The following is a 24,199-nucleotide window of genomic DNA, read 5'->3' on the forward strand; positions in this document are numbered from 1 at the left end:
GCAGGCCTGCAAGCACAGTAGCAGAAAGGTTTTTGTCCAGAAATGGCATCAACCTGGTGATGTTACCTTCACTATAGGTTGAAGATACTGCCTGTATTAACCCTGACCAACTCAATATTGTGCTAGCGTTGTTACAGAGCACTCAGGAGAGCTGGGGATGAGTGACTTGTCCCCGAGTTTACAGGAGACATTAATTCAGCCCAAGAACTTGGTGATCTACAGGTCCTGCTAGTCTACCCTCAACCTCCAAAACAGTTAAGCTACACGTTGGTTTCAGTGTCTTCTGTTCATCTGTTGAGTATTGTGGTTGGATTTCTGCCTCTCACAGCTGTTTTCTGAAGACTACTGATATGAATACAACCATCCTAGACAGAAGAGCAGGAGAAACTTTTAAAAATAAGCCCATCTGTGACTCATGTGCTCATGCAGTCACTGTGGAGAGCTGCAATAAAAAATAAAAAATTATGATAAAGGTAGCAGCAGGAGACAACTACAGAAAGGCCAAAGAGAATTACATTCAAGGGAGGGGGAGAACTGTTCCTTCCTCGGATTCCTTGCTGCTGTAGGAACTGTTCCTTCCTTTCCTGCTGCAGCAGGAAAAGCCGGCAGCTGCAATGGGGTCTGGTGATGCTATTTACTTTCCTGAGATTTTTTTTCAACTTGCTGTTTTAACAAGTCCGCTGGATCATTACTGATTTCCCTTGACTTGGCTGGAGCCAAGACACTGTGTGAGGGCTAAGCTGGGACAGAAAGCAGCTGATCCAGGTCAGCCCTTGAACACGGCTGCACACAAGTGGCTGGTGGTGCTCTATGAGGGCAGGACCCACGCAATGACGACGAAGCTTCAAAGACACCAGGCAGCAAGGCCTGATTCTTCAGGGACCTGCAGTTCTGCCTCAGGAGGAGGTTTGAAGTGGCCAAGGGTGGGCTAAAAGTGCTGGTTCCTGCTTATGTTGCTCTTCTGCAGAGCAGGTATGGCCCTGCAGAGCTGTGTGGGCTCCATACAGGCCAGGGGTGCTGCAGAGACTGTACCCAGCGCTTCAGCCCATGAGGGCAAGCAGGGGAGCCTGCCACAACTCCGCCCTCATCTCCAAGGCACTGAATTTGTCCTGGGAGTCCTCTAACAGTCCGAGATCATGAGGGCTCAATCTTGCCTTCACCTGGAGGGTGGCCTGGTTATATCTAATGCCTTCTCAGAAGGGTTTGCTCTCTGCCTTGTCCTTCTGGTGAGAGCCAACAACTCCAGTTCCTTTCATTCCTCAGCTTCAGATCTGTGAAGCTTTGGCACTTATAGATGCACACATGCACCCATATGGACATGCTGCTTTCTTGACATTCTCCTAGTCACATCTCAAGCTTCACTGTCTGGAAGGTTTTGGTAAGCAGCAGTGTGCCATCAAGTCAGGTATTTATCCTTAGGGCAAGGTGTTGCCTGAAGAAATATAGGTCACTTAATCTGATGAATTTGTCTATATGTAGTTTAGAATTTCTTAACACGGGTAAATCTAGTTTGCTTAGCTCCCACTCAGGAGAGAGACTGTAATAAACTGCTGTTTGAAATCCCAGCCCTTGTGTGTTTAGCCTGTTCTCAGGAAGGATGAGCCAACAGAAGCAATGACAGTTGCATCTGGTAAATCACAGGGTTTTACTGATGCTGCTATCCATTCTGATGCATAAATTCCCCCACAATCCATACTGAATGTTAAAAAATCTGCTGCCGTTTTAGTAACAAACACACATTAGTTGCAGTTTTTAAAGTGGCATTTAGAACCTTTTGGATACCTACCAGACTGCATCAAACATACAGTAAAATGGAGTGCAGACATAACAGAAGATGCCACTTATTGGGACTATGAAAAATGGAAGGACTGTCTGTACATTCTTCTCTGGCCTTGCCTCAGACAGGGGGCTTGGGGAGGGGTGTGGGTACTTCAGGCATGACAAAATGGTATGATGAAGATGGAGTAAGCGTTAATCTGGGAGCTTTGAGATCAAGTCTCTGTATGTGCCCTTCAAACCAGTTATTAGAGTTGTACCTGTGCTCCTGTCCTATGCCTTACCCTCCCTTGCTTCCCAAAGAAATAGCTTTAAAAATTCAGGTGTGTAACACTGAATGGGACAGTGGTTGTGAGCAGCTTCCCACAGCCTGAGATTTTTGCCTGTGAGTGTAATTGCTGTTAGTGAGTAGCATCTGTTTGGTCATGAAGAGATATGCAGGGAACAAACATACAGCCTGGACTAGGGCCTAATTATTAATGTAGAAACTCATGTCCCATACATAGCCCCTAAATACCTGTTAGGTCAGCCTTTCCTTTTGTCTACTTCTGCTGGACATGTGTTTCCTGACTGATGCCCAACATCAGCCCTCCGGACTGATTTGTCCAGGAAGTCTAGAGCAGACTTTGCTGTCGAGGACAGACTGGCAAGCAGTGCATTGAGTTGCAGCCTTGGTTGCTTTGATGATCACGTATCTCCCTTCTGATTGCTTTGGCCAAATACTACCCACAGTAAAACTGGAATAAAGGTGCAGTCAAGAGAAGGAAACAGCACTGACCAAGGCTGAGTTTAAAATCTTTTATTATTTAGCTTTGCCAAACAGATAATGGAGTCCGAAGTTGATTTGCTAAAATGTTTTGAAGTGGGTGCCACCCCTGCCTGAGACAAAGAGGACCTCAGTGGCAGCAGGGACCCTTAGGCTATGACAGCAGTTCAAAAGAACACTTTTAATTTTGTATGCAACAATGTAAACTTCAAAAATAGTAAACTATAACCTTTCCCCCCCCCCTTTTTACATAGCATGTGGTCTATCACAGATAGAAATTTAATGGCGAACCAAAATCGCGTAAGTAAACATCCTGGTGCTTACAAGTTTCATAAAAAGTGTTACATTTGATGTAAATATCTTACATTTTAAACTCTTAACACTCACAATTATGGAGTAAAAGCAACTGGTGATTCACCCCCTTAGTCCGTGCTCTCAGACTGTACATCAACCACGCTCTTGCCAGCCCCTTTGATCATTTTCGGTCGGGTTGTCCCACACATGACCAAGACTTCCCCTTCCTCACACTGGTGTTAATCAAGCGCAGCTCCACACAGGGGTAAAACCTGTGCAAGTGAGAAGAGAACCAGGTCTCCTGCATGCTAACTTGCAGTCCCCTGGGCCCCGCATTCCCACAGAAGCCACGGCGCTTATGGGGGGCACATCCTGATGTCGGTGGGAATTTGGGGTCCCCTGGGGCCGCAAGCCTGAGCCCTGCCATTGCATGTGCCTCGCGGCGGGACCTGGTTCTGCGTGGGTAAAGACAAGAGTTCTATAGAAGGCACTGGATTTCTCTTGCATGATTTTAAACGTGGACTACAGTCATGTGCAGAATAAGGAGATTTGGGCTCTAGACTGCTTTCTCTCTAGTGCTTTAGTGCAAGCATTTTTAGTGCTTGAATTTTCTCCTGGCTGCAGCGCAACATGCGCTCATCTACATAGAGTGATTTCCAAACCTCCTTCCTTCCTCTCTTCCCCCCATCTTCCTGCCCCCCAAAAGATTCCCTTTTTGTTCCTTGAAAACTTTCAGAGTACAGCTCTGGTCAAAAAATAAATGTGTGATGTAGCATAGCGTTTGTTTCTTTTAAATCACAGTGTGCAATGCATCATTCAGTACCTAATGTTCAAAATGTCTGCCCTGCTTTTCATGAAAATCATTCTTTAAAATAACCTATGCAAATATATTTTGACTATATATTACATTCATTTTAAAAAGAGAAGAGAGGTTCTTGGTTTGCAGTTTTTTTCAGTGTACTACTTAAGTGAAAGGTCTGATGTGAAAAAAGTACAAGCAAACTGGACATGCCAAGACTCGATGCCTTAGATGGTGATCATATCAAAACTGTACAGGTATGTACACCGTGTTGGACAGGTGTGCTTCTTCCCAAGGAAAGACCTTTGCATCATCATATATAAGGTTAACCACAAAGTTTTGGTAAAAAGAGCATTTAATGAGCAAAGGATGACATGGAGGGACGAGTTCTCCGGCTTTTGTTAGGCAGTCCTGAAGCAATGTCTCCATTCCCTTCAGGGATTTCTTCCTTCTTCCGGACTTTGAGACGCGTGAGGAGCTTTATTACCCAGACATCCCATTCCTCTGGTAAGAGCAACAGGAGGAAGCCCAGGCCAATAATGATGATGGCGATTACTCGGACACTGTTGAAGACAATTTCACTCGTGTAGTGATCAACAACTGTGTGGGACATTGAACGGGTGTTATTACATGGGACAAAGCATTAGGGCAGTATCCCCTTCCCACCCCTTTGCCTCCCCAGCTTGGAAGGCTGGCTGTGGCAGGAGAATGTGGCTGTGGAGGTGATGGTGGCAGGGAGACCACCCTTGATGCTGGCTTAGCACACAGCAGGGTACGGCCTCCCTCAGAGCAGGCAGAGCTGGCCTGTGAGCTCAGGGTGCAAAAGGGCACGATGCCTGGAGCTGCAGTTGTTGTCTGCAGCAGCATCTTCTCCCTTGCTTGCTGACAGCACAGGAACTCCCGCTGAGGTCCGGGTATGCAGAGAAAGGGGTATTTCCCTTCCCCAGCATAGCAGCTCCTTTGTGTAAATTTTTCCTCTCACCTTGACTGCCCCACTGAGTAAGAAACCCTGCACATGCTAAGCCGTGCACACATTCTGGTGGGGATCTCACTTCGGTACCAACGTCTGCTGGGGCAGCCAGCGGTGCCCAGCTCTGTGTGCCTGTAGTCAGCACAAAGCTGGGAGCTATCGCCTGCACAGTGACACCAGTTCAGCATGATGGGTTTTAGGAACCTGGTTTGGGAGAGGTTGCTCTGGTCTGGGCCAGGGTTGCTTCTGCACTCCCCTGCCCAGCCCTCTCAGGCTCTGCAGTCTGTTGGCTTTAGCTAAATTTCAGAAAACTGTCAGAGAAATGTACCAGGCCATTCCCAAAATTGAATCGTCCAGTGCTCTTGATAAACACCTGCAATGTTATTTACCAAGGCAAGCAGAATTACTAGTACATACTTGCTGCAAAATGTAAGCAGTTTTATTTGTTTCAATTCAGTGTTAAGCCTGCCTTGAAGAAATAATTAATTGATTTCTACTTCATCCATGAGTTTTCATCCCAGCCCAGAGACAGATGACTTCAAATCTACTTTGTTTTTCAGTATACAGGCTTCTTCGCACAGTAATTTAAAAAGCAATTCTGGAGATTATGAATATTCATGTAATATTATACAATACATATTTAACACATAAAGTATACATTTTTAATCAGTGTCACTTCCGTAAGTCTTTGCGAGAAGATGCAAAACATGTTTAATAAAGCTATTTGCTTTTGTCCCTGTTGTGTATTTGAAAGGCCACAGATTTAATGTATTCATTAAGATGTAAAAGGCACAAATTCTTACCCGCATTCACTGGGACACTCAGTACAATTCCAAGAGAAATCAACGTGGGGTAGGTAATAGCAATCCCAAAATTTAGTAGAATATTGAATGCTGAAGAAGGAAAGAAAAACACCTTTTATTACAGTGAAACTAGGCAGAGGGCATGTCACTTGAAACATTTATGCTTTATTACTCCCTCTGTATGTTGTTCAAATAGAAGGCATATTAACTTCTGTGGTTATTCGTGGAAGATATCTGTGGAGAGATGTCTGTCTGCTGCATGTCCATCTGCCTGAGACATTGCTGTTTCTGGGGAGCTCTATATCAGGCTGGAGTCCAGTGGCAGGATCAGGGTGAGGTTTGGGTACCACCTGTCTCTCAGTGTAACATGCAGTGATTCCCACCCTCTATACAAAGCCCCTTTGCCCCGATGAAAGGCTGAACACTTTTAATCCGGGAGATTTCAGCCAAACAGTCCCTTCTGTCTGGATACTTCTTTCGTAGAAAAGCTGCCTCCAGCCACAGGTGAAAGATGCTGTAAATCTAACCCTCTTCCAGACAGGAACTTGCTAAATACGATTTCATGCAATGAAATTATAATATCATTATTAATATCATTATAACTGATTGGTTATAGTATCACTCCATTGTAATACCATACACTGTTCATGGAGTGTCTCATGAGAAATTAATAATTGCTTTGGGCCAAATTCACCCTTGTTTTAAGGTTATTAGCTTTAGAAAGTCAGGAGAGCCTTGCCAATACTGAACTTGTCAGGAGCTGGTGCTCTCACTGTCCTCTAGTAGTAGCTATACATTGCACACCCCAGGGATTGCTTGTGAAGTGTTGCATTGTGACTTCCATTGAGTCCACTGATAAGCAAACGGGAGGTACTTCTGGAGTCAAGTGTTGTGACTGTTCAGGGTAAGAGGAGCTGGGACTCAACATAGGGATGGAGAAGGGCTATTTCTAGTAGAAAGGAAAGGAATGTTTTAGGAGATGTGATGCCATCATCCAGTTTAGGACCAATTGTGGCAGCACAGTCAACACATTAGTTTAACAAGGAACAGCATCACATTTCTGATGACCATGAATCATTAAAGCTTAGATTTGGCATCCCTCCCAAGCTGGGTTCCCTTGGTGGCACAGCAGTGGCAGCAGAAGAGAGGAGTGCCACCTACCAAATTCCCATTAGCGCTATGCAACGCTACATTTTCAAAAGTTTCCTGCTCTTTAGGAACAGCAATTAGCTATTACTGAAGTCAGCAGAGGTGCCGGAGGCTGGCCTTGACTGGCCTGGCCTAACCTGCTTCCTCGGTGATGCTGATGAGTACAAGGTAATGCCCTGTGGGCAGGGCTGCTTCATGTCATAGCCTGGGCAAGTGTTGCTTGTCTCTCTGAAGCAGAGTTCATGAGTAGGAGTTAGGAAAAGCTTTACAGTTTAGTCCCACAGCACCTTCTAATGACAGCCACAATATTTTGGTTTGGTAATAACAGCAGGAGCAGGGTCTACATTGCCACCTAGGAATGGACACTCTGCATGATTTCTCAAGTTAATAATTAGGTTGAGAAGAAGGGAAGACAACTCCAGTACGTCAGAGGTCTGCAGCTTCCACCAGCAGCCAGCTTCTGGCGCCCTCCTCCACCCTGAGCAGTGTAGAGCCCCCCGTCTACTCACTCAATAAGAGAATTGAAAATCCGCAGAGGTTTCCCCAAGGAACGATGTCAAAAGAGCTCCAGTACTCCACTTTGGTAAAATAGAGGATGACAGGAATACAGGTAACGAAGAGGACGTTGAAGACAGCTAACACAGACAGGAATAAGGCAGCTTCTCCAAATTTAGCACTGCCCAAAAGAAGTTTGAATAAAACCTACAAGAGGAAAACATGAGTTTTAACTCTCTTGCACCAGCCTGGTGTCCTGACTCCAGTGGCTCCTGACATCTTGGCCCACTGGCCAGTGCTTGGGGCTGACAGGTAGGGTGCCGAGCAGCGTCAGTCAGCAGCTAAGCGGTGGTGCTTGCTGGGCACTTGAGGTGGCTGCTCGTGAAGCTGTGGGGAGCAGCTCATGTGCCTCAGCCTTCTCCCTCCTGGCACTCCCCTGGAACACAGGCAGGGGCAGCTGCCAAATGAGCCCGTGTGGGAAGGGGACTCAGCACCTTTGGCCATGCACCTCCCAAAAGGGAAGGCCGTTCACGCTAGCCTAGACCCTTCGGTCTTCTTTCTGCATGCTCCCTTCACGAAAACCTCCAGAAAAGTTGACATGAAAAACAGAAGAATTGGTGGAGCAGGGCAGGGGGAGGAGAGGAAGCAATGTGGGTGATCTCCCTGCGTAAGATATCACTGGTCCAGGCCTTGAGCTGCCACCTGAGGAGCGCTGTGGTGGTGAGCAAGCACAGTCCACCATGGCCTGCCTGCAGTGCTGGACCGCATTCTCCCTGGGAACTCGTCCCCAGAAGGCAGATAGTGCCACAGCAGCCCTACAGCCCAGACCCCAGCTGCAGCCTGACTAATGAGACCACAGAGGGATTTAAAAGCTTTGGTTTGTCAGTGGGAGAAGGGGTAAAGAGAGAGGGAATGAGGGATGTGAGTGGCTCATTTGGGGAGCCCCCACAGATGGGTCTGGTCTGGAGTATGCCTCAGTTTCCCACCACAGAACTGCAAGAGGATCCAGTGGATCCCATGGGCTCTGGGTACAGCTTTTTCTTCCACGGGCTGAAAACCAGGAGAGCTGATGGACTCTGACTTACTGGTTTGTGCTGGGATGGCAGGCCCCCTCGCCAGTGTCAGCCGTCTCTTCCCTTTGCCTACCCAGAGCCCCGCAGGCATGTCTGCAGGGCTGCTGTGCTCGTGGGGCTGCTGCCTGCTCCCACCACCTCACAGCCGTTACTGACCAACGCAGCTGTGTTGCTGCTCTGCATAATGGAGCAAAATGTCCCGAAAGCCACTTACTTCTCATTTGCCACCTGAGGACGGCGTGTTACCCTGGCAGGGTAGGTAGCCGGCACAGGCAGACTGAAGCATCCATGCCTGGGGTAGGAAGGCAGGTCAAGGCAGCTCTGCTGTACGTGGCACAGCTTTCTGCCTGCAGATCTGCCTGCCCCTTCAGCATGCACAGCTCATGGAAACTGAGCCAGGCTGCAGAAAGCAAGAGCAGAGTGGCAGCAGCAGAGTGGCATTCATTGCAGAACAAGCTGCACAGCTCCATCTGTGCTCGCATGCTCCATCTGTCCTCTACACTGCAGAGTAACACCCTGCCGGCACTGCCACTGTCACCTCCCCATGCACCGGCTCTGGTGGAGTGGCCCTGAGGCCCCCACCCCTGCAAGGAGCTGTGGTGCCATGGGAGAGGGGGCAGAGGTAGGCTCTAGCCTTGAATAATCCTGTCTGCCTGCAGATGACTCCAGAGCCATGGTGTTTCCCCGGGTCTGGAGGGCAATGTTTCCGGTCTTGCAAGGAAATGCTCTTTTAGAGGAAAGAGCTGTATGAAACTTCATGAACTCCCTTATGTAAGACATACACTGATCTGAAAAAGTGAACAGAAAGCACTGCAGCACAGTGCTGAGGGACACAGACAGATGCTTCTCAGTTTGGCAAGTTGTGTTAAGGATGCAGGGCTTGCCTGACAATTTTTGTTGAAGGACTGGTATGGTGCAATTCATTAGACCAGATGGAGACATCTACAACTCATCCTAGTCTACACGTCCGAGCCAGGGTGGGTGAACCACCCTGCAAGTGCTTATTCCTCAGTGTGGACTGTGACTCTGAGCAGCACAGAGGCAAATGCACATACATGTCTCAGGCTAAGTGAAATGGGTCTCTGCCCAAGCAGAGAAGGCTGCATGTCATCTTACACATAGTGCAGCTTACCCAGCTGGTCAGGATGAGACCTTGATTCATAGGCATGTGCTTTGGATTTTAAGCATGTGATTACTTCCATGATAAGTAATACTTTAAGCCCAATGTAGGCTATGCATGCCACTGAAGGAGGACTGGCAAGCGGAGGTAACAAAGTAACTTAAAAAAAACTAGATCTGCAGGGCACTTCCAGAGTGAGTGATTAAATCCAGAACTATGGAAAAGCAGCCTCATTTTTCAAGAAGGTGGGACAGCTGTAAGTCTTCCTGTGGGCCCTGGAGAAGACTCTTCCCAGGAGGTAGGAGTTTTTATCATAAGTGAGGGCAGACATCAAAACAAGGGAATACCTGAATGCAGTGCTGCAGAGTCAGTGTTTATGGCAGAGCCCCTCAAAGAAGGGCACGTGGCACTGAACTGCATGAAGGTTTGCAAGTAAGGCAGGAGCAATTAAAGTGAGTGATGGGGGTGACTGACATCTTTCTGTGGGTAAAGACCCAGGTGTGCTTACCTTGTAGAGAGCAGACATTGAGGCAGAGCCCACCACCAGGGCTATCCCAATAACGGAGTGGCTGTGAAACCCATCAGCATACGTCATCATAACTATCCCCGCAATAGCAAATATAGCAGCCACGATCTGATTGAAGGCAAAGAAAGAAATAAAGTGTTACTGAACAACCCCCAACATGGGAAAACACAAGAGAAGCTTTAAATGAGAGGGCAGTACTTCTGCATCATCTGCTTACATAGAAAACCAGTAGCAAGCCCAGGTCAGTACCGGCAGAGCCGACATTGCCTTCCCTTGCGGTTTCCCTGGCTGCAGAGAAGCTGCAGGCAGAGCTGTGGAGGAGCGGCTGCCTTGGGGGGTGTGCAGCAGGCCAGACTGCACGGCCCCCTGTCTCGAACTGAGCTGAAGTGGGGATTTCATCTCCGTCACTGAGCCTCCCCATCAGTGGGTCCCTGCAGCCTGTGCGTGACAATAATACACAAGTAATAATTCCCTGGTTCTTGCAGGAAAGGCTTTGAGTCCTGTGGAGGTTTTGGAGGAAAAAGGTTTTTGAAATAAACAAGGGAATAAAACTCATGCAAATACTTTCCAGTTCAGAAGTGTCATTTCAGAGAGTAGAGGGAGGTTTAGTCAGCCAGCCTGGCGCACAGAAGTGTCTGAGGGGGGTTGTACAAAGGGAGGTAGCATTCACGAAGTGGGGGGGACAGGCAGCCCCTGATTCAGCAGGGTCAGCAAGAGACTCCCAGCTTCTCCTGGCAGATGCCTCAAGCCTCCCCAGGTGGTAATTCTGGGGTGAAAATGGCTTTCTGCATGCTCTGTGCTTGCTGGCTCTGCAGTGGTGTGAGGGATGCCCTGCATAGACCACATCCCCTTTGGCTGCACAGTCATGGTGATGCTTCTAAGATGATTGGGATAAATGAGTTTATTCTGACTCACAGCTGGGCCAGTGCCAGCCAACTGTCCCCTCTCCTGGGGCCAGACCAGGGCCTTATCCACAGGCTACAACTGCCTACACATCCAAGAGCAATGGTCTCCTCTCGCCTTTCCCTTTCACCACTAGCGATTTTGGGGCTGCAGGGGGAAAAGCCTGTATGCCAAGCTCTGCTGCCACCTGATGAGCAAACTGTGGTGGGGGGGCACCCCTTTACCAGCTGCAGATCCCCTTCCCAGCAGCACCAGCAGCCACTTCCATGGATTGAGCTGGGGCTGGTGCCAGGGGGCACCTATAAATCTTCCACAGACAATCACCTAGCACATCCCTTCTGCATGCTGACATCAACACCTTCAACCTTCCCTAACTTAAAAAGGCCTCATTTTTGCAAACAGAAGGGGATCAATTTCTCCAAAGGTGTTGCTGTAGAATGGCAGGGTGGTATAAGGGTGGAAAAAAGCCCAAATCAGCAGAAGCTGACACTGCCTGGAAAAGGCAGCTGCTAACAGCATCTCAACAAGAAGGGGCTTGAGTCTAGAAACTGCTGTACTTCTGTTCAAGAGGCTGCAGGAGCGCAGCTTCGGCAGGCTGTGGAGAGGCAGGGTTTCCCCCAGCAGCTCAACCCCTTGCATGGCCCAGCCAAGGGGCAGCACATTCTGAAGATGCTGATTTATGACCTGATCAGAGCGGAGCCCGGTGCAAGGTGCAAAGGCTGGGTGCGCACACCGCAAATTTGGAGAGGTTCAGATACAGCATCTTGGCTTGCAGCCCTCTTGGCGTCAGATCTCTCTATGCACAGCTGTGGGGCACCATTTCTAAAGCAAAGCTTGGCGGTGGTGTAACTGGGTCCCATGGTTCTGGACAGGCTTCTTTTTAAGGCAAGGAGAGGAAACCCCCCGATGCATGGCTCTACAGCAATGTGGGGCTGTTTCAGATAGGCAGGACTGAAGAAACTCAGCAGCCCTCAGCAGTTCTCTCATGTCATCGTGCTGGTGCTTGTCAAATAAAAATTCAGACACTCTATGTGTCTTCAGAAGCACAAGAAAAAAGGTCACTGAATGAAACTAGCATGGGGCAGGTGCAGAACAACAAAAAAGAGATTTGTCTTCACCCAACATATAATTGAGCCAAGGAAAGCTTTGCTGTTGCACACTGTGCATGTGAAAAGTTTACATGGATAAACTCACGGAAGAAAAAAAAATCCATCAAGGACTATTAACTATAGGAACATCGCTTCCATCTCAGGAAGTCCTTGAGCCTCAAATTGCTGGAGGCTGGAAAGTCTCATCAGAAAATATCATTATAGGCTTTTCCTGTTTAGACAGATTTTTCTAGGTGTCCACTGCAGGCAGCTGCTGGAGCCAGGCTCCTGGGGCAGCCGCACCTTTGCTCTGACTCAGCATGGCTCTTTGTACAGATCCAAGACACATGGCTTGGGCTTATCTGAAAGATGGCAGCTCCAGCCCTTCAACATCACCTGTGCTACAGACCAGGTGACAAAGAGTGGATGATGCAGTGTTTCCTGTAGCATCTGCTCCAGGCATGGCTGTCTCCCGTCCGAGATGTGTGGGGCTTGTCTGGCTTTCACTGGAGACCCAGGTGGAGACCACAGCCACGTGCCAGGCTGTGGCAAACTGGGTACCTCCATGCGTATCAGTGAAGGGAGCCTGCCTGAGCCCCTGCTGGCAGCTGCAACTCCACTGCAGTGGAAATTTGAAGGGTGCATTAATGAACTGCAGAATAAAAAGCATCCAGTTTTGCTTTTAACATCAGTGACTGACTGACTTCAGAGCATCTCCTGGGAGGCTGGGTCTCTGCCTGGTTAGAAAGGAAGATTACGATTTGGGATTTGATAGTGTATTTATTTCCAAGTCCCACTGGCAGGTGTGCTTGTCTATACATTATGTACACAGGAGGTACTTGCAAGCGATGGCTCTCTTGGATCCTGAGCTGTTTTATTTACTGTAGCATGGAGGGAAACACCGAAGTCCAATATCAAAGCAAATAAATGCAGACTGCAAAGAGTTTTGATGGGGCACAAGTCCTTGCCTCTTCTGTCAAGCATGTCATGAGTGTCAGATGAGTCTTGGCCTTGCCTGTTGACATGCCAGGCATGTCACATATGCTTTCTCTGGAAGCCTTTCAGTCTGTCTATCAAGCACGTCGTTAGCAGCAGTGACAGGCTGCTTGCACTGCACCACACCAGTGCTACCAGTCTGCTGTTACTTGCAAATGCCTCAGCACCACAGGGCTTGCAGAGGCACTTCAGACACTCACAGCTTCATTACATGTGTGTCTTCCCTGAAAGCAATATGACAGCTCTGGGCACAGTGAAGGGAAAGGGAGAGACGTGCAACTGCATTACATGAGATGTAGGCACTTGCAAGTGCCTGAGTGGCAAGGGTGGGATTTTGTAGCTTGCTCTTACATCTAAATTCCAGCCAAATTGTGATTCAGTGCTTGTAGAGCTAGTAGTTACACTTCTGAAGGCCAAGTAAGATACCTATATGTGCTTAAACCCTGTGCTGCTGCCTTTCCCACCTGGCCTCTCCTCCAGTGGGTGTGAACAGGGACACCCAAATGTGCAGTCAGAGCTTTGCTGTGGCATGTCCATCCTGCTGCACTGCCGCAGGGATGGAGAGGAAGTGTGAGAGGGCTCCTGCTCACCACAGGGGAAGGCACTGTCCCCACTGCAGCCTCATCTGCCAGATACCCTCTCAAAGGTTGCTTCTGAAAGGGTCAGCAGCTCTGACACAGCGTGGGCCCGAAGGACCACGAGCTTCGAGGCTGTGCTGTGTGCTGGCTCACAGTCCCTAGGTCCCTCCTGGAGAAACCCCAGCAGCTGTCCCTGCTCCTGGTTGCCAGTCCCAGGAGGAGAGCTTTGTTTTGGGGTTCATCCTGAGGCTACCCCCCAGCATGCCAGTCAGCGCCACCCTCACTGCTGGTTGTTTTTCACATGGGTTGTACAGAAATAGGAGGAAAGACGGAAGAAAACGCATCTCACTGAAAGACTTCACACTACCTCCCTCTGCAGACAGGAGTGTCCCCAGCACTCCCACTGTGTCACACAAAGTTGGGTGGCAGGACTGCTGTGCTGCCCGGTGCCCTGACAGTCCCTAGGGACAAGCATCTCCTCACACATGTCTTGCCATATGTCAGGATGCCACATCTGGTCTGCCCAAGACCAAATAGCTCAGTCCTCCTGTGAGTCCCTTCCCCCTGTGCCCAGGCCCCTTGCTGGCCTGTCACCAGGGTGGGAGATGGCCGTGTTAGTCCTTGGGTGTGGAGATGGAGTCTCAGGAAGCCACCCCCCCCACCCCCCACCCCCACCCCCCCCATTCCAACGTGTTACTCCTGTCAGTGCCAGATACCACTGCGAGGGGCTGGGACATGTGGCAGGAGCATCCCATGGCCCCCACTGCCCTGGCTCCCGCTCTGCGTCTCTGCTTCATTTCTGCTTCATTGCTGCTGGGTTTTGAGAGAGTCAGCCTTTCCCAAGGCAGTGCTGATAAGAAATGAAGGACAGCTGGTCATGACCGAGACCACCACTTGCGTCTGCTTCCCTCCTCCCTCTGCTCCTTCCTGCCCCTTTGGGAAGGGGGGCATCCAGAGCAGGATTAGTCCCCCAGTGCCTGTCACCTGCTGTGGCACAAGACCTAACTTGGCTGGGAAGCTGCTCGAGAGCTCCTGACCACCCCAGCTCTTCACACATGACCATGCACCTGGGAGAGCATGAGAAGTGTCTCTGCTCCAGCGTGTGCGTGCCCATGTGGGTATCCCTACACATGGGTGGGCTTCTTCCTCCCAGACCTCAGCTGCACCCAGCGGTGAGAGACGGCATGTACAGACCAAGGAGCAAGCTGCACACGCAGGAGAGCCGCGGTCAGCCCTCCGCACACCTCCTCTCTTGGCATCCTACCAGCACTACAGCTGACAGCACCACAAGACAGCTGAAGAACACAAAAATACGCATTTTTTTTTTTTACTTTTATCAAAATGGCCAGCACGTCCAGCTGGGATAACAGCGGCACTTCTCTGCTTCTAGGATAATTTCAGGACACCCTTGCTTCTGTACTCAAAAAGCCTAGTTTATTTGTTTTCAGGGTACAGCTACCTGGGCAGGTGGGTGGGCAAGCGCAGACACCAGCTGGGCTTTGGCGGGTACATTTTGCAGCCTCTTGGCTGCCACCACCACAAGGCTGGCCAAGTTCTCCTGCAGAGAGGAGTGCTTCCCAAAAAGTTAACTCTTGGTTGCTCTACACAGCGAGGTATAACAGCCTCTTTGGAGCACTGAAAGCATCGCCCAGGTATGTGAGCAGACAGTTCCTCAAATGGTGGGCGGAAAATAGGCATTATTATCATTATTGCTGCTAATATTAATAAGTGCCTGCTAGTGCAGAGAGGCAGGAGAGACGCCCTGGTTCCTTTTCCTTGCAGTTACTCCTGGCCCTGGCAGAGCCCCCTTGGCACTGGGGCAGTGGGATACTGGGGCGGATGCCAGAGGACACCTTGCGCTGAGGGCTGCCAAAATGGCAGCAAGGTCAGCAGGGAGCCACGGGGGTTTCCAATAACCCCCACAAGGTGCAGCTCTGTTGCTGCTGTGACATGGGTGTTCACATAGGGTGTAGGACTAAGGGCGTAAGCAAACATTTGGGGTGCTACAAGGAAAGCAGTCCCGGGGGAGTGGACCCGCCACCCTGCTGCATACTGTGCTGCCTGGCCCCGTGCCCACAGCCACTGGGCAGCTGCAAGTCCCCATGCACCAGCATTATGCTGATCCTCCACCTGCGACACACACACATATGCCTCAGCCACAAGTGGGCAAGGGCAGCCCAGCTCTCCTCACCTCTCCGCAGCTGCTGCTGACTGACATGGGTGCAAAGGATAACTGTGCCACCCTGCAAGCCTGCTGTTGCTTGTAGGAAAGTGAGGCCCCTATTAAATTTACAGGTTGGGAACAGAAACACATAGTGCGCAGCTGGGGCTTGCAGGAACGTGCCGTTAGAAACAACTAGGTCTGGTGCCACAGCCTGGCAATAGTCACTTGGAAGGGCCCGGCAAAGGCTGACACATGTCCACAGCAACATGGAGATAGCAGCTATCCTTTGTACCACACTCTGGAGCAAATTACCTCTTTTCTGAAGCAAAATGTGCAAAGCACCAGGCTGGGGGAGACGGGGGCTCTGGGAGCTCACGGATGCCTGGGCAGGCTGACGGGAAGGATGTGTCCCTGCTCTGCAAGGATTTCTGTGCCCGCTCAGCCATCTGTGTGGGGTCCCACTCGGCCAGCGGGACAGAAGAGGAAAAAGAAAGGCAGAAGGGCGAGGGGGAAGAAAGGAGACAGAGATAAGGAGTCACTTACCCTCACTCCCATGAACCTGTCCCTCAGAACGATCCATGAAAGCAAGAACACAAAAGCTTTGTTGCAGCAGAACAACACGGAGACATCCGTAGTGTTTATTTTCTTTATTGCATGTAAGTAAAGGTAGTTTGTGAGTGTCCAAAGAACACCAAAGGGTGCTGCCTTGGTAAAAAACACCTTCAAAGTCAAGCCATTGTCTCCAAAAAATCGGCAGCACTCCCTAAAACAAGGAGAGAAAGGCAGCGTTACTACACAAGCCAGTCACAGTCTGCAACAAATATATGGGTTTCTTTTCTTTCTTGCTCATCTTCTTTTTCTTTGGGGAAGGAGAGGCACACACCTTAAAGAGGAGAAAAATAAGTTTCAGCATCTGCTGCAACAGCCTGCACCTGCACAGGGTATGAACACACGGGGGCTGCAAACACAGAAGGGACAGCAACGGAAGAGCGAGCAGAGAGGTGAAGCCAGGAGGTAAAAATCTCACTTCTGCCATGAGCAACTTCACAGGGGACATCTTGAAACAGCATGGGGTTATCCTCCTCCTTTCACCTCTGTGGGGATGCCGAGGGAACAGGGCTGGCAGCAAAGCCCCTTGCTCCCCACTACTGCTGCAGCCATAGGACCTGGCTCAAACCCCTGGCAGTAGCAGGGGCAGGAGCAGGAGGAGGCATCTGGCAGCTGCCTGCTCCCACTGGGGCAAGGACATACACTGGCACATGGCACAGTGGCACTTGAGGACAGTCAATGGTGGTGCCATGGCCCGTACTGGCTTTCCTTGCTTTCAAACCTGCAAAACGCCTGAGGCCCTAAAGTACTTTAATGAGGTGCTTTGACAAAATTTGAGCAAAATTAAATTTTTCACTGACAATCAATGCCCAATAGGTTTTCACTGCTGCCTTGAATTTCAATGTTTGTTTCCTGAGACTCAGCATGTAAGGCTCATTATTTGGAGTCTGGTGAAAGTGTGATTTTGATTCACTTTCTCAGAAGATGGGGATGTATCAAGCGATTACCTAAAGAAACCAATCCATGCTCTGAGCCTCTTCAGATTTCCCGCATCACTAGCTCTATGGCTGTCTATATCCCCTCTGCTGCAGCAGGTACAAGGCTGCAGGGCAGAGAAAATGCATTTTTTGTGTTTGCTGCATTTTGTTGCCTGCCAGTCTCTCATACAGGTTATAGCTGCACAGAACTTGACCATCTCTTGTACAGAACTTGGCCCATCTCTGGATGCGATGACCCTGGGCTTTGGCTGCTGTACACGGACACTTTCATCTGAGCTGCTGGTTCTGAATCGTGTCACTCGGTGTCACAGCCAGCACATCAGTGTCCCTTGTCCTGTACAAAATTATCTGCTGGCAGCAGCCTATTCCTGGCTAAACCTCTTAACTGCATCTCTGTATGAGTAAAAGAGCTACCCCTCTGCACCACAAACTGCAGCCTGACTTCCCACCTGCCAGCACCATGCAGGGCTGTTCGGGGATGCACGCAGCACTGACAGATGCTGCCTGTGCTCAGCATGTGGCCTGGATCCACTCTCCCCTTCCACAAACACTATACCCACTTCAAATCTGGTTTTTAGCCCTGTGAAGCACTGTCTGGTCCAGCCACTTGCCACAGGGGTTGCAGGCAGTGCATGGGGATGCAGAGAGACATTTGAAAAACCCAGTCCTGAACTTCACTAGAGGCCTAAACCTGCTTCTCAAGACACCAGGGAGGCTTTGACTGCCAGGGTGTCACAGGCAGGCAGTCTAATGCTCTGAAGACAAAAAAATGCAGGCACAGTTTAAATTAAATGATGTTAAGTAAGATTAGTATGAGAGGGACAGGAAGGCCGTAGTCAAATTAAAGGACTAAAATGCAATTTATATTTGGATTCATTCTGGGAAAAAAAGTTCCTCCTGTCAAAAATCTGTTCCCCACATATAGAATTGGGTACCACTATTTCATATACAGTAGAAACACATGCTTTTACTGTACTGTGGGCCTGATTCTTGTTTAGCAGATACCACTGGATCCATACAGTAGCACAACCTGACACTCACCCCCATACCTGAAGCACCCAGTGTAGTGCTGTGATGCCCTGAAGGACAGCTTTGCCCTGGCACAGATCAGGACTCTGAGCTGCATTTCCCCCTTTGGGAGTCTCCTCTCACTGGCCTATACAATAAAGCTTCCTTTTAGCTGTTTTGGCTGGTTTCACCAAGTTTGAATTGCTTCTTGTAGGCTAGCTCCAGCTTCCAAAGGAGACCTCCTTATGGCAGAGGTTCCTCCATCCAGCAAGGGGTTGTAAGGGAGCTTCTCCCTGAGGACAGCCGGGGCTGTGGAGGGTGCTACCAGCTCTGCACCCATGTGCACAGCAAGCACCATTGTCCAGAACGGGTGCACTGCTGAACCGTGGGCTCTTTGTGGAGGTAGCAGATGGGTTAGATGGCTTTCTTGGACATGGCATCTTCAGCGAAGCCTGAGGAGCATTAGGGGAAATGTGGTATGTTTTGTGTGCCAGGATGACTATATACTGTACAATAACCCCCTCACAATTAATTGTGTCCCCAGGTTTCCTACTGCTTGTCGGGGAAACTGATTTTTCCTTGGTGCCATAACGCAGCTTGTGAAGCCATACAAGGAAGGATTTGATGAAGAGATTTATCAGTAATGGTAGATAAATAGTTATGGGAAGCAAGACAGGACTGTGATATAACCTACACTGTAATCCCAAAACAGTTGGGGGATGAAATCACTCCAGAAAAACCAACCTTCAACTTTAAACATTTTGACAGAACATTTTGGACACAGTTGCTCCTGCTGTCCAGTAATTTCAGTTTTGCCCACAAGGGTACCTCGTACCCAACGAGTATCCTGATGTTTTATGGATAGTCTTTGGCAAAAACTGAGCTTGTGTCCTGTGGTGCTTCAGGCATGCCTGGTTGTGCCAGAAGAGCCTGTCTATGAATATTTTAACAATCTCATCTGCTAACAAAAATGTTACTTTTTAAGAAAGACAAAAAACACCCTACCCAGAGGGCAGTCTGAAAAGCATTCGGTGCCCTTTGAAGCCCAACTCAGCACTGTGGACTCTCATGTGAGGTCTGACCCCAAGTCTCCCGAAGCCACAGGACAGAGTGGGAGCTGGGGTTGATTTCTTGATGACAAGACAGCCTCTTGCAGGTCTACCTGCCCAGGGCAGGACACAGAGGGAGTCCTCTGCTCACACCAGAGCAAGCTGGCTGGCTCTGGGTCAGTGGTGAGATGGTACTGGGTATCTCCTCCCGGGACAAGTGTGCAGTGGCAGTGGAAGAGCTGCTGGGGAAGCACATCTCTCTGCAGGGAGACCACCAGCCCCCTCCAGCTTTGACTGCTGGGGCCAGCAGTCAAGCTGCCTCATTTCCAGGATAAAATACAATTTCTACCTCAGTTTATTCAGGCTTTGGTGAGCTGGTCTTGCTGCACAGCTAGCTCTAGCTCATCTGGGGTGAAGAGGGAAGGTTACTGGATGCCTGGAGGCTGCAGACTCTTCTCTTTGTTGGGTTTGTCTCTGGGACTAAATCCCTGCTATTTGCTAATGTGGGCAGAGGTGCCAGAGGTGTGCTTTGCAAAGAAAGCAAACAGGGATCCCCAGGTGCTCCCCTCCCCTCTCCTCCTGGCACTTGCCCCCAGAGTGAGTTTTCCAGCAAACAGAGCTGAGTGGGGCTGTCTCAGTGTGCACACACAACCAGCCCGTCAGTCACAGTCCTCTGCAGGCTCCCACTCCCAGCTCACACAGAGTATGCGCTGTTGCCCATCATACCTTAGACTCACTGGGGAGCTCTCAAAGACCTTCTGGGCCATACACCTACAAGAGCGAGAGTCCCTGGCCTATCTTAAATAATGGCAGTTAATTACAAGCAACCTTATTTACTTAGAGAGTGTATATTTATAATGTACCTTCAAGACATCCAGCTGGAGGAGGCCCTGAAGATGCTCTGGTAGTGCCCTGTGAGATGAATGTGCATGCGTGTGGCTCTGAGTCCCAGGGACACAGAGTGGTAGTGGGGAGCTTCTGCCCACTGACCTTAAGGTATGTACAAGCAACTTCTGATGTCTGAGCCGGGACCCCAGGCTCTTTCAGAGTCACTGGAGATGCATGTTCCTGAGCTGCCTTTGCTGCCCACCTCAGGAGGCACTGAGCCCAGGGAAACGCTACTTCTGTTTCTCTCCTTCAGCTCTAAAAGGGACCCCCGGGTGAGGAGCACAGACAAAGGCACCTCCAGCACACATCTGGAAGGAGAAATCCCACCCCCTGTGTTATCATCAAAGACTGACCAAATCTACTTCTGCCCACATTACCAGAAATCCTGTGCCTGACAGACTCACTTACCACCTCAACCCAAAAGCTGCCTTGCTGCTTGCTTACTGATACGGTTTCGTTTGCTGGGCTCATCCTGCTTTGCACACTGAGCTGTGGGACTTTGGGTGTGGACAATGGACAGAGAGGCCACGGGGAAACGCTGATGCAAAGTTCAGGCATGCCCTGGCCCTGTGCATCCCTTGGTCCTCCTGGGCAGGGAAGCTGCCCGGCAGACATCCTGCGGAGTCACCCTGCTGAGATGATCTCTCCTCAACTCTGTGTAATCCTCCATAGGAGGAGTAAATTCCTACAACTGCTGGCAAGGAGCTTTGGTGTTGTGGGGTCTAATGCTGTATTTTTGAGATAAACCAGCTGCCTGCATTATTTTCCTCGATTTTGCCCTCATGAGCTAGAGCTCCATTGTAATCACAGCAGCTGGTTTAAAAAATAAATGCAAGACATTAGCCAAGGGAACGGCAAAGGCCTGTGTAAGATTGGAATGGGAATGTCAAAGGAAGGGAAATGTACTGGATTAATCGCTGCAGCAGCAATAAAGAAAAGCTTGCTCCCACTCAGAAGTGTCATATCCATGTTCACAGACAAGCTGAAGGCTCATGACTGAAATAAAAGGCAGGATTACACTGCTGGGAGGATACATGCAAACTGAGAGAACTGCAGCCTGGTTTCACGTGGCCCTTGGGAAGTGTTTCCAGAGAGATGTTACACAGTGGATGTGCTCACCGTGGGGTGTTGCTGAGGGGGCTGCTGCAGCAGGCATCTTTGCTGTGTGTCGGGGTAACAGGAGGGTGCAGGTGAGAAAGAGGGGGACACGCTTGGCCTGGTTGCTCCCCACTTCCTCAGGATGCCAACCAGGATGGATGACATAAAGCCTATAAAGCCCAGCTGGGAGCAGAAGCAGCTGCCTGGCTTTCAGGGCATTCTCTGCATGGGAAGACAGCCATGGGGACAGACAGAAACCTGCCTGTAGGTATGAAACAAAGCAGTGAGCAGCACATGGCACGACACAACCCACCTTACTGCCGCTATGTCACAAGCTCCCCTCAGTAACAGCCCCCAAACAGGGCTTAGCAAGTCCTGACCGGCACTGGCCAGGCTGCACATACCAGCACTCTTCTCTCCCAAATGGGGATTCTGGTCCCCTGCTGCTTGTCACAGGGTGCCCTGACAATTTGGCCTGACGGAAATGTGTAATGTCACTTGGGAACAGCACGTAGCTGCTATGGCACTACAGGAACTGTGCTGGGATGGAAGATACTACAGAAAAGCCTAAGGCATAGAGATCTTACTGTTTGTATTTTTACTCTAAATTGTTTGCTGGTTCTTTCACATTTTTCACATACTAGTTCTTCTTTTTCCTCATAATCTTTTAAGTGTGTATCTTCATCAACCCAGCAGATGGCAAATCAGCTATGCCCCATTAGACTTGTCTCCAGCACAATACTAGCAAAATACCTCTGCCACTGGAACCGAGCATCCCCAGTGAAGTAAATCAGAAGTCATCAGTGCCAAAATTGCATGCTAAGTAAGAGTTAATCATATTGAAAGCAGGTGTTGCAGTCAAATAAAACTTGCAAATAAAATATGACAGTGAAGCTCCATTTTTATCCCCACTGAGCTCACAATTATGTTTAACACTATTCACCTTCCACTGCCTGTTTTGTCTTTAACTACTGCTATGTAGTCAGGATGTTTCTCCACTGCTTTGAACCTCATGCAAATGAATTTATAAAGTTCTGTCAAGACTAGAAGGAATGCTTTTTCCCCCCATTTTGCAAAAATATCCCACCTATGGAGAGGAAAGGTAGACAAGAACCAGAAAAAGCACACACAGCGTGTTCCCCCAGGCTGGGGGTTTGGTCTCTTGATACTCACTGCAGAACAAACCTATGCCAGAAAGGATAATAAGCCATTGAGCTGTCGTAACATCTTTGAGAAAGATGCAGCAAAGTAGAAAATATCTGGGAGAAATACACATCCTATGGGAATACTTTGCACAAGTCAGTTATTTCTCCTTTCCAGACTGTTAACTTTTGTTACAATTTTCTTATTGCATCAGTGTTCATATTAGAGCCTTCTCCTCCAAAGCAGGTTTGGATCTGCTGTTGCTCCTAGCAGGTGATATTTTTTCTTTGTAGACTGTGCTTCTTACTTTGACCTTGCAATGTCTGTACCTGCAAATTGAATTTGGCTAAATTGCTCCTGATTTTCAGCAGAATGAGCATTGCCTCCCTGGAGCACAGCAAAGCCGCCACTGTGCCAGTGAATCTGGCCTCTTGATTAGAGATTGGCAGGCAAAACATGCTTTGGTAATCCCTGAACCGCTAAAGGCCTGGATAAATAATCTGCAGATCCACTGTTAACAGTCATACATTTTCCGTTCAACGTACGGAAGAAGAGACACGGACTAAAATGTCATGCCATGCCTTCTGGGGGGACTTGCAAGGCAGTTGCAGTAAGAAAAGCAAAGAAGACAGACGAGGTGCTCTGGCTGTTAATAGGAGGGAAAGAAACTAAAGCCAAGTTTAATTTCTCCCAGTGAAAAAAAATATCCTACGACATTTTTTCATAATTCATCCTGTTAGGGCCACAGCATCCCTCATGCATTACGCTCACAACTGGAGGTAGGTAAAAGACTGCTGTACAGATAAAAGACACAAGTTGAGCCGAAATATTCCTCAAAAATTCTCTCCAGGAATGTACATGATGTGTTTCCCAGAAAACAGGATCATGCCTCCAGCTCCGCTTCCCTCACCCTCGAGCCAGTGCTGACTTGAAGGACAGTCATGACAAAATCAGCCTCTCAGGTGGGCAGATGTCAAAGCAGTGCAAGTGAAGGGTGAGCTCATGAAACCCATTTTACAGATGTGCAAGCTAGGGCAAGAGAGGTGAAGTCCCTGGGTGCAGAGGCAGGATGAGGGCTGTCTGTAGGCCGCACCTTCGGAGAGCTGAGGATTTGCTTTTCCCTCATGTTTATTTTATAGCCAACTCCTGTTACTTATCAAGACAGCCCCTGAGCGCCTTTTTCCTGAGTCACCGCAGGTTCACATGCCAGCAGAACAGTTGCACGGAGGCTCCTGTGGTGTGTCCCAGATCATAAAATGCTGTGAATAAATCTGCTAGCCTCAGCACTTTGCAGAGAGGTACCGAGGATCCTGCCGTGGCTTTTATTGCCCCACTGGTCTGAGGCTCCTACAACAAAACCTGTATACCCCTGCCTCCAGCTTTCCTCCCGTGTACCCGGAACAGCTCAGGAAAGCTGCTTCCCAGTGCTGGGAGGGCACAGGCTCCTCCTTGGCTTCCACCAGTCCAAGACCTGCCCTGGGCGCGCCAGTGCCCCTTGCCTATCCCACTGCCTGCACTGCCTGCTGAGGCACACCACAGCCCATGGCCATTAGTCAGAAGACAGGGCCAGGCGAGCGGCTGTGTTGCTCCTCAGAGAGGCCCTGTACTTATCCAGTCTGGTCTGTCTGTGCTGGGGACTGAACTAGGGTTGCAGAGCCTGGCCCTTTGTTCTCTCCTTATACCCCGCCTAATGGGTGAACGCAGCCCTGCAGCCTGGCAGGTAACATCAGCCCCGGTGACAGCACTGATTTTTGGACTTGGAGGCAGGGGGTGCCCCTTTTTTTCCTAGAAAAAGCCTGGCACGTTTGACGTGGCTGCTTAACTAATACTGACCATAGTAATGGCTGGTGATGGTGCACCATTAAGCTGTTTAGTGAGTGAATCATCACGATCAGGCATTTTTCCTTTACCAGATCTGTGCCTGAGAAGAGCTGAAGAAATGCTTGGCTACTGTCAGAAAATCTCA

At 49.4% G+C, this 24,199-nt stretch overlaps 1 protein-coding gene across 3 annotated transcripts in view; it reads right to left on the reverse strand.

The window, feature by feature from the left end:
- Nucleotides 1-2,560: 2,560 nt before the first annotated feature.
- SLC35F3 (solute carrier family 35 member F3) overlaps nt 2,561-24,199 on the reverse strand; it is a 184,123-nt gene continuing 162,484 nt past the window's right edge. For 2 of the 3 annotated variants that reach the window (XM_074820674.1, XM_074820673.1), the window contains exons 3-7: nt 16,044-16,263; nt 9,754-9,879; nt 7,067-7,259; nt 5,409-5,498; nt 2,561-4,235 (exon numbers count right to left, since the gene is read on the reverse strand). In XM_074820674.1, coding sequence (XP_074676775.1) covers nt 3,991-4,235; nt 5,409-5,498; nt 7,067-7,259; nt 9,754-9,879; nt 16,044-16,263 — 874 coding nt within the window. In that variant the 3' untranslated portion in view covers nt 2,561-3,990. The remainder of the gene's footprint in view (nt 4,236-5,408; nt 5,499-7,066; nt 7,260-9,753; nt 9,880-16,043; nt 16,264-24,199) is intronic. The other variant, XM_074820675.1, reaches the window with a different exon arrangement.

Source organism: Strix aluco, chromosome 3 (genome assembly GCF_031877795.1).
Source record: "Strix aluco isolate bStrAlu1 chromosome 3, bStrAlu1.hap1, whole genome shotgun sequence".
In the NCBI taxonomy this organism is placed as follows: Eukaryota; Metazoa; Chordata; class Aves; order Strigiformes; family Strigidae; genus Strix; species Strix aluco.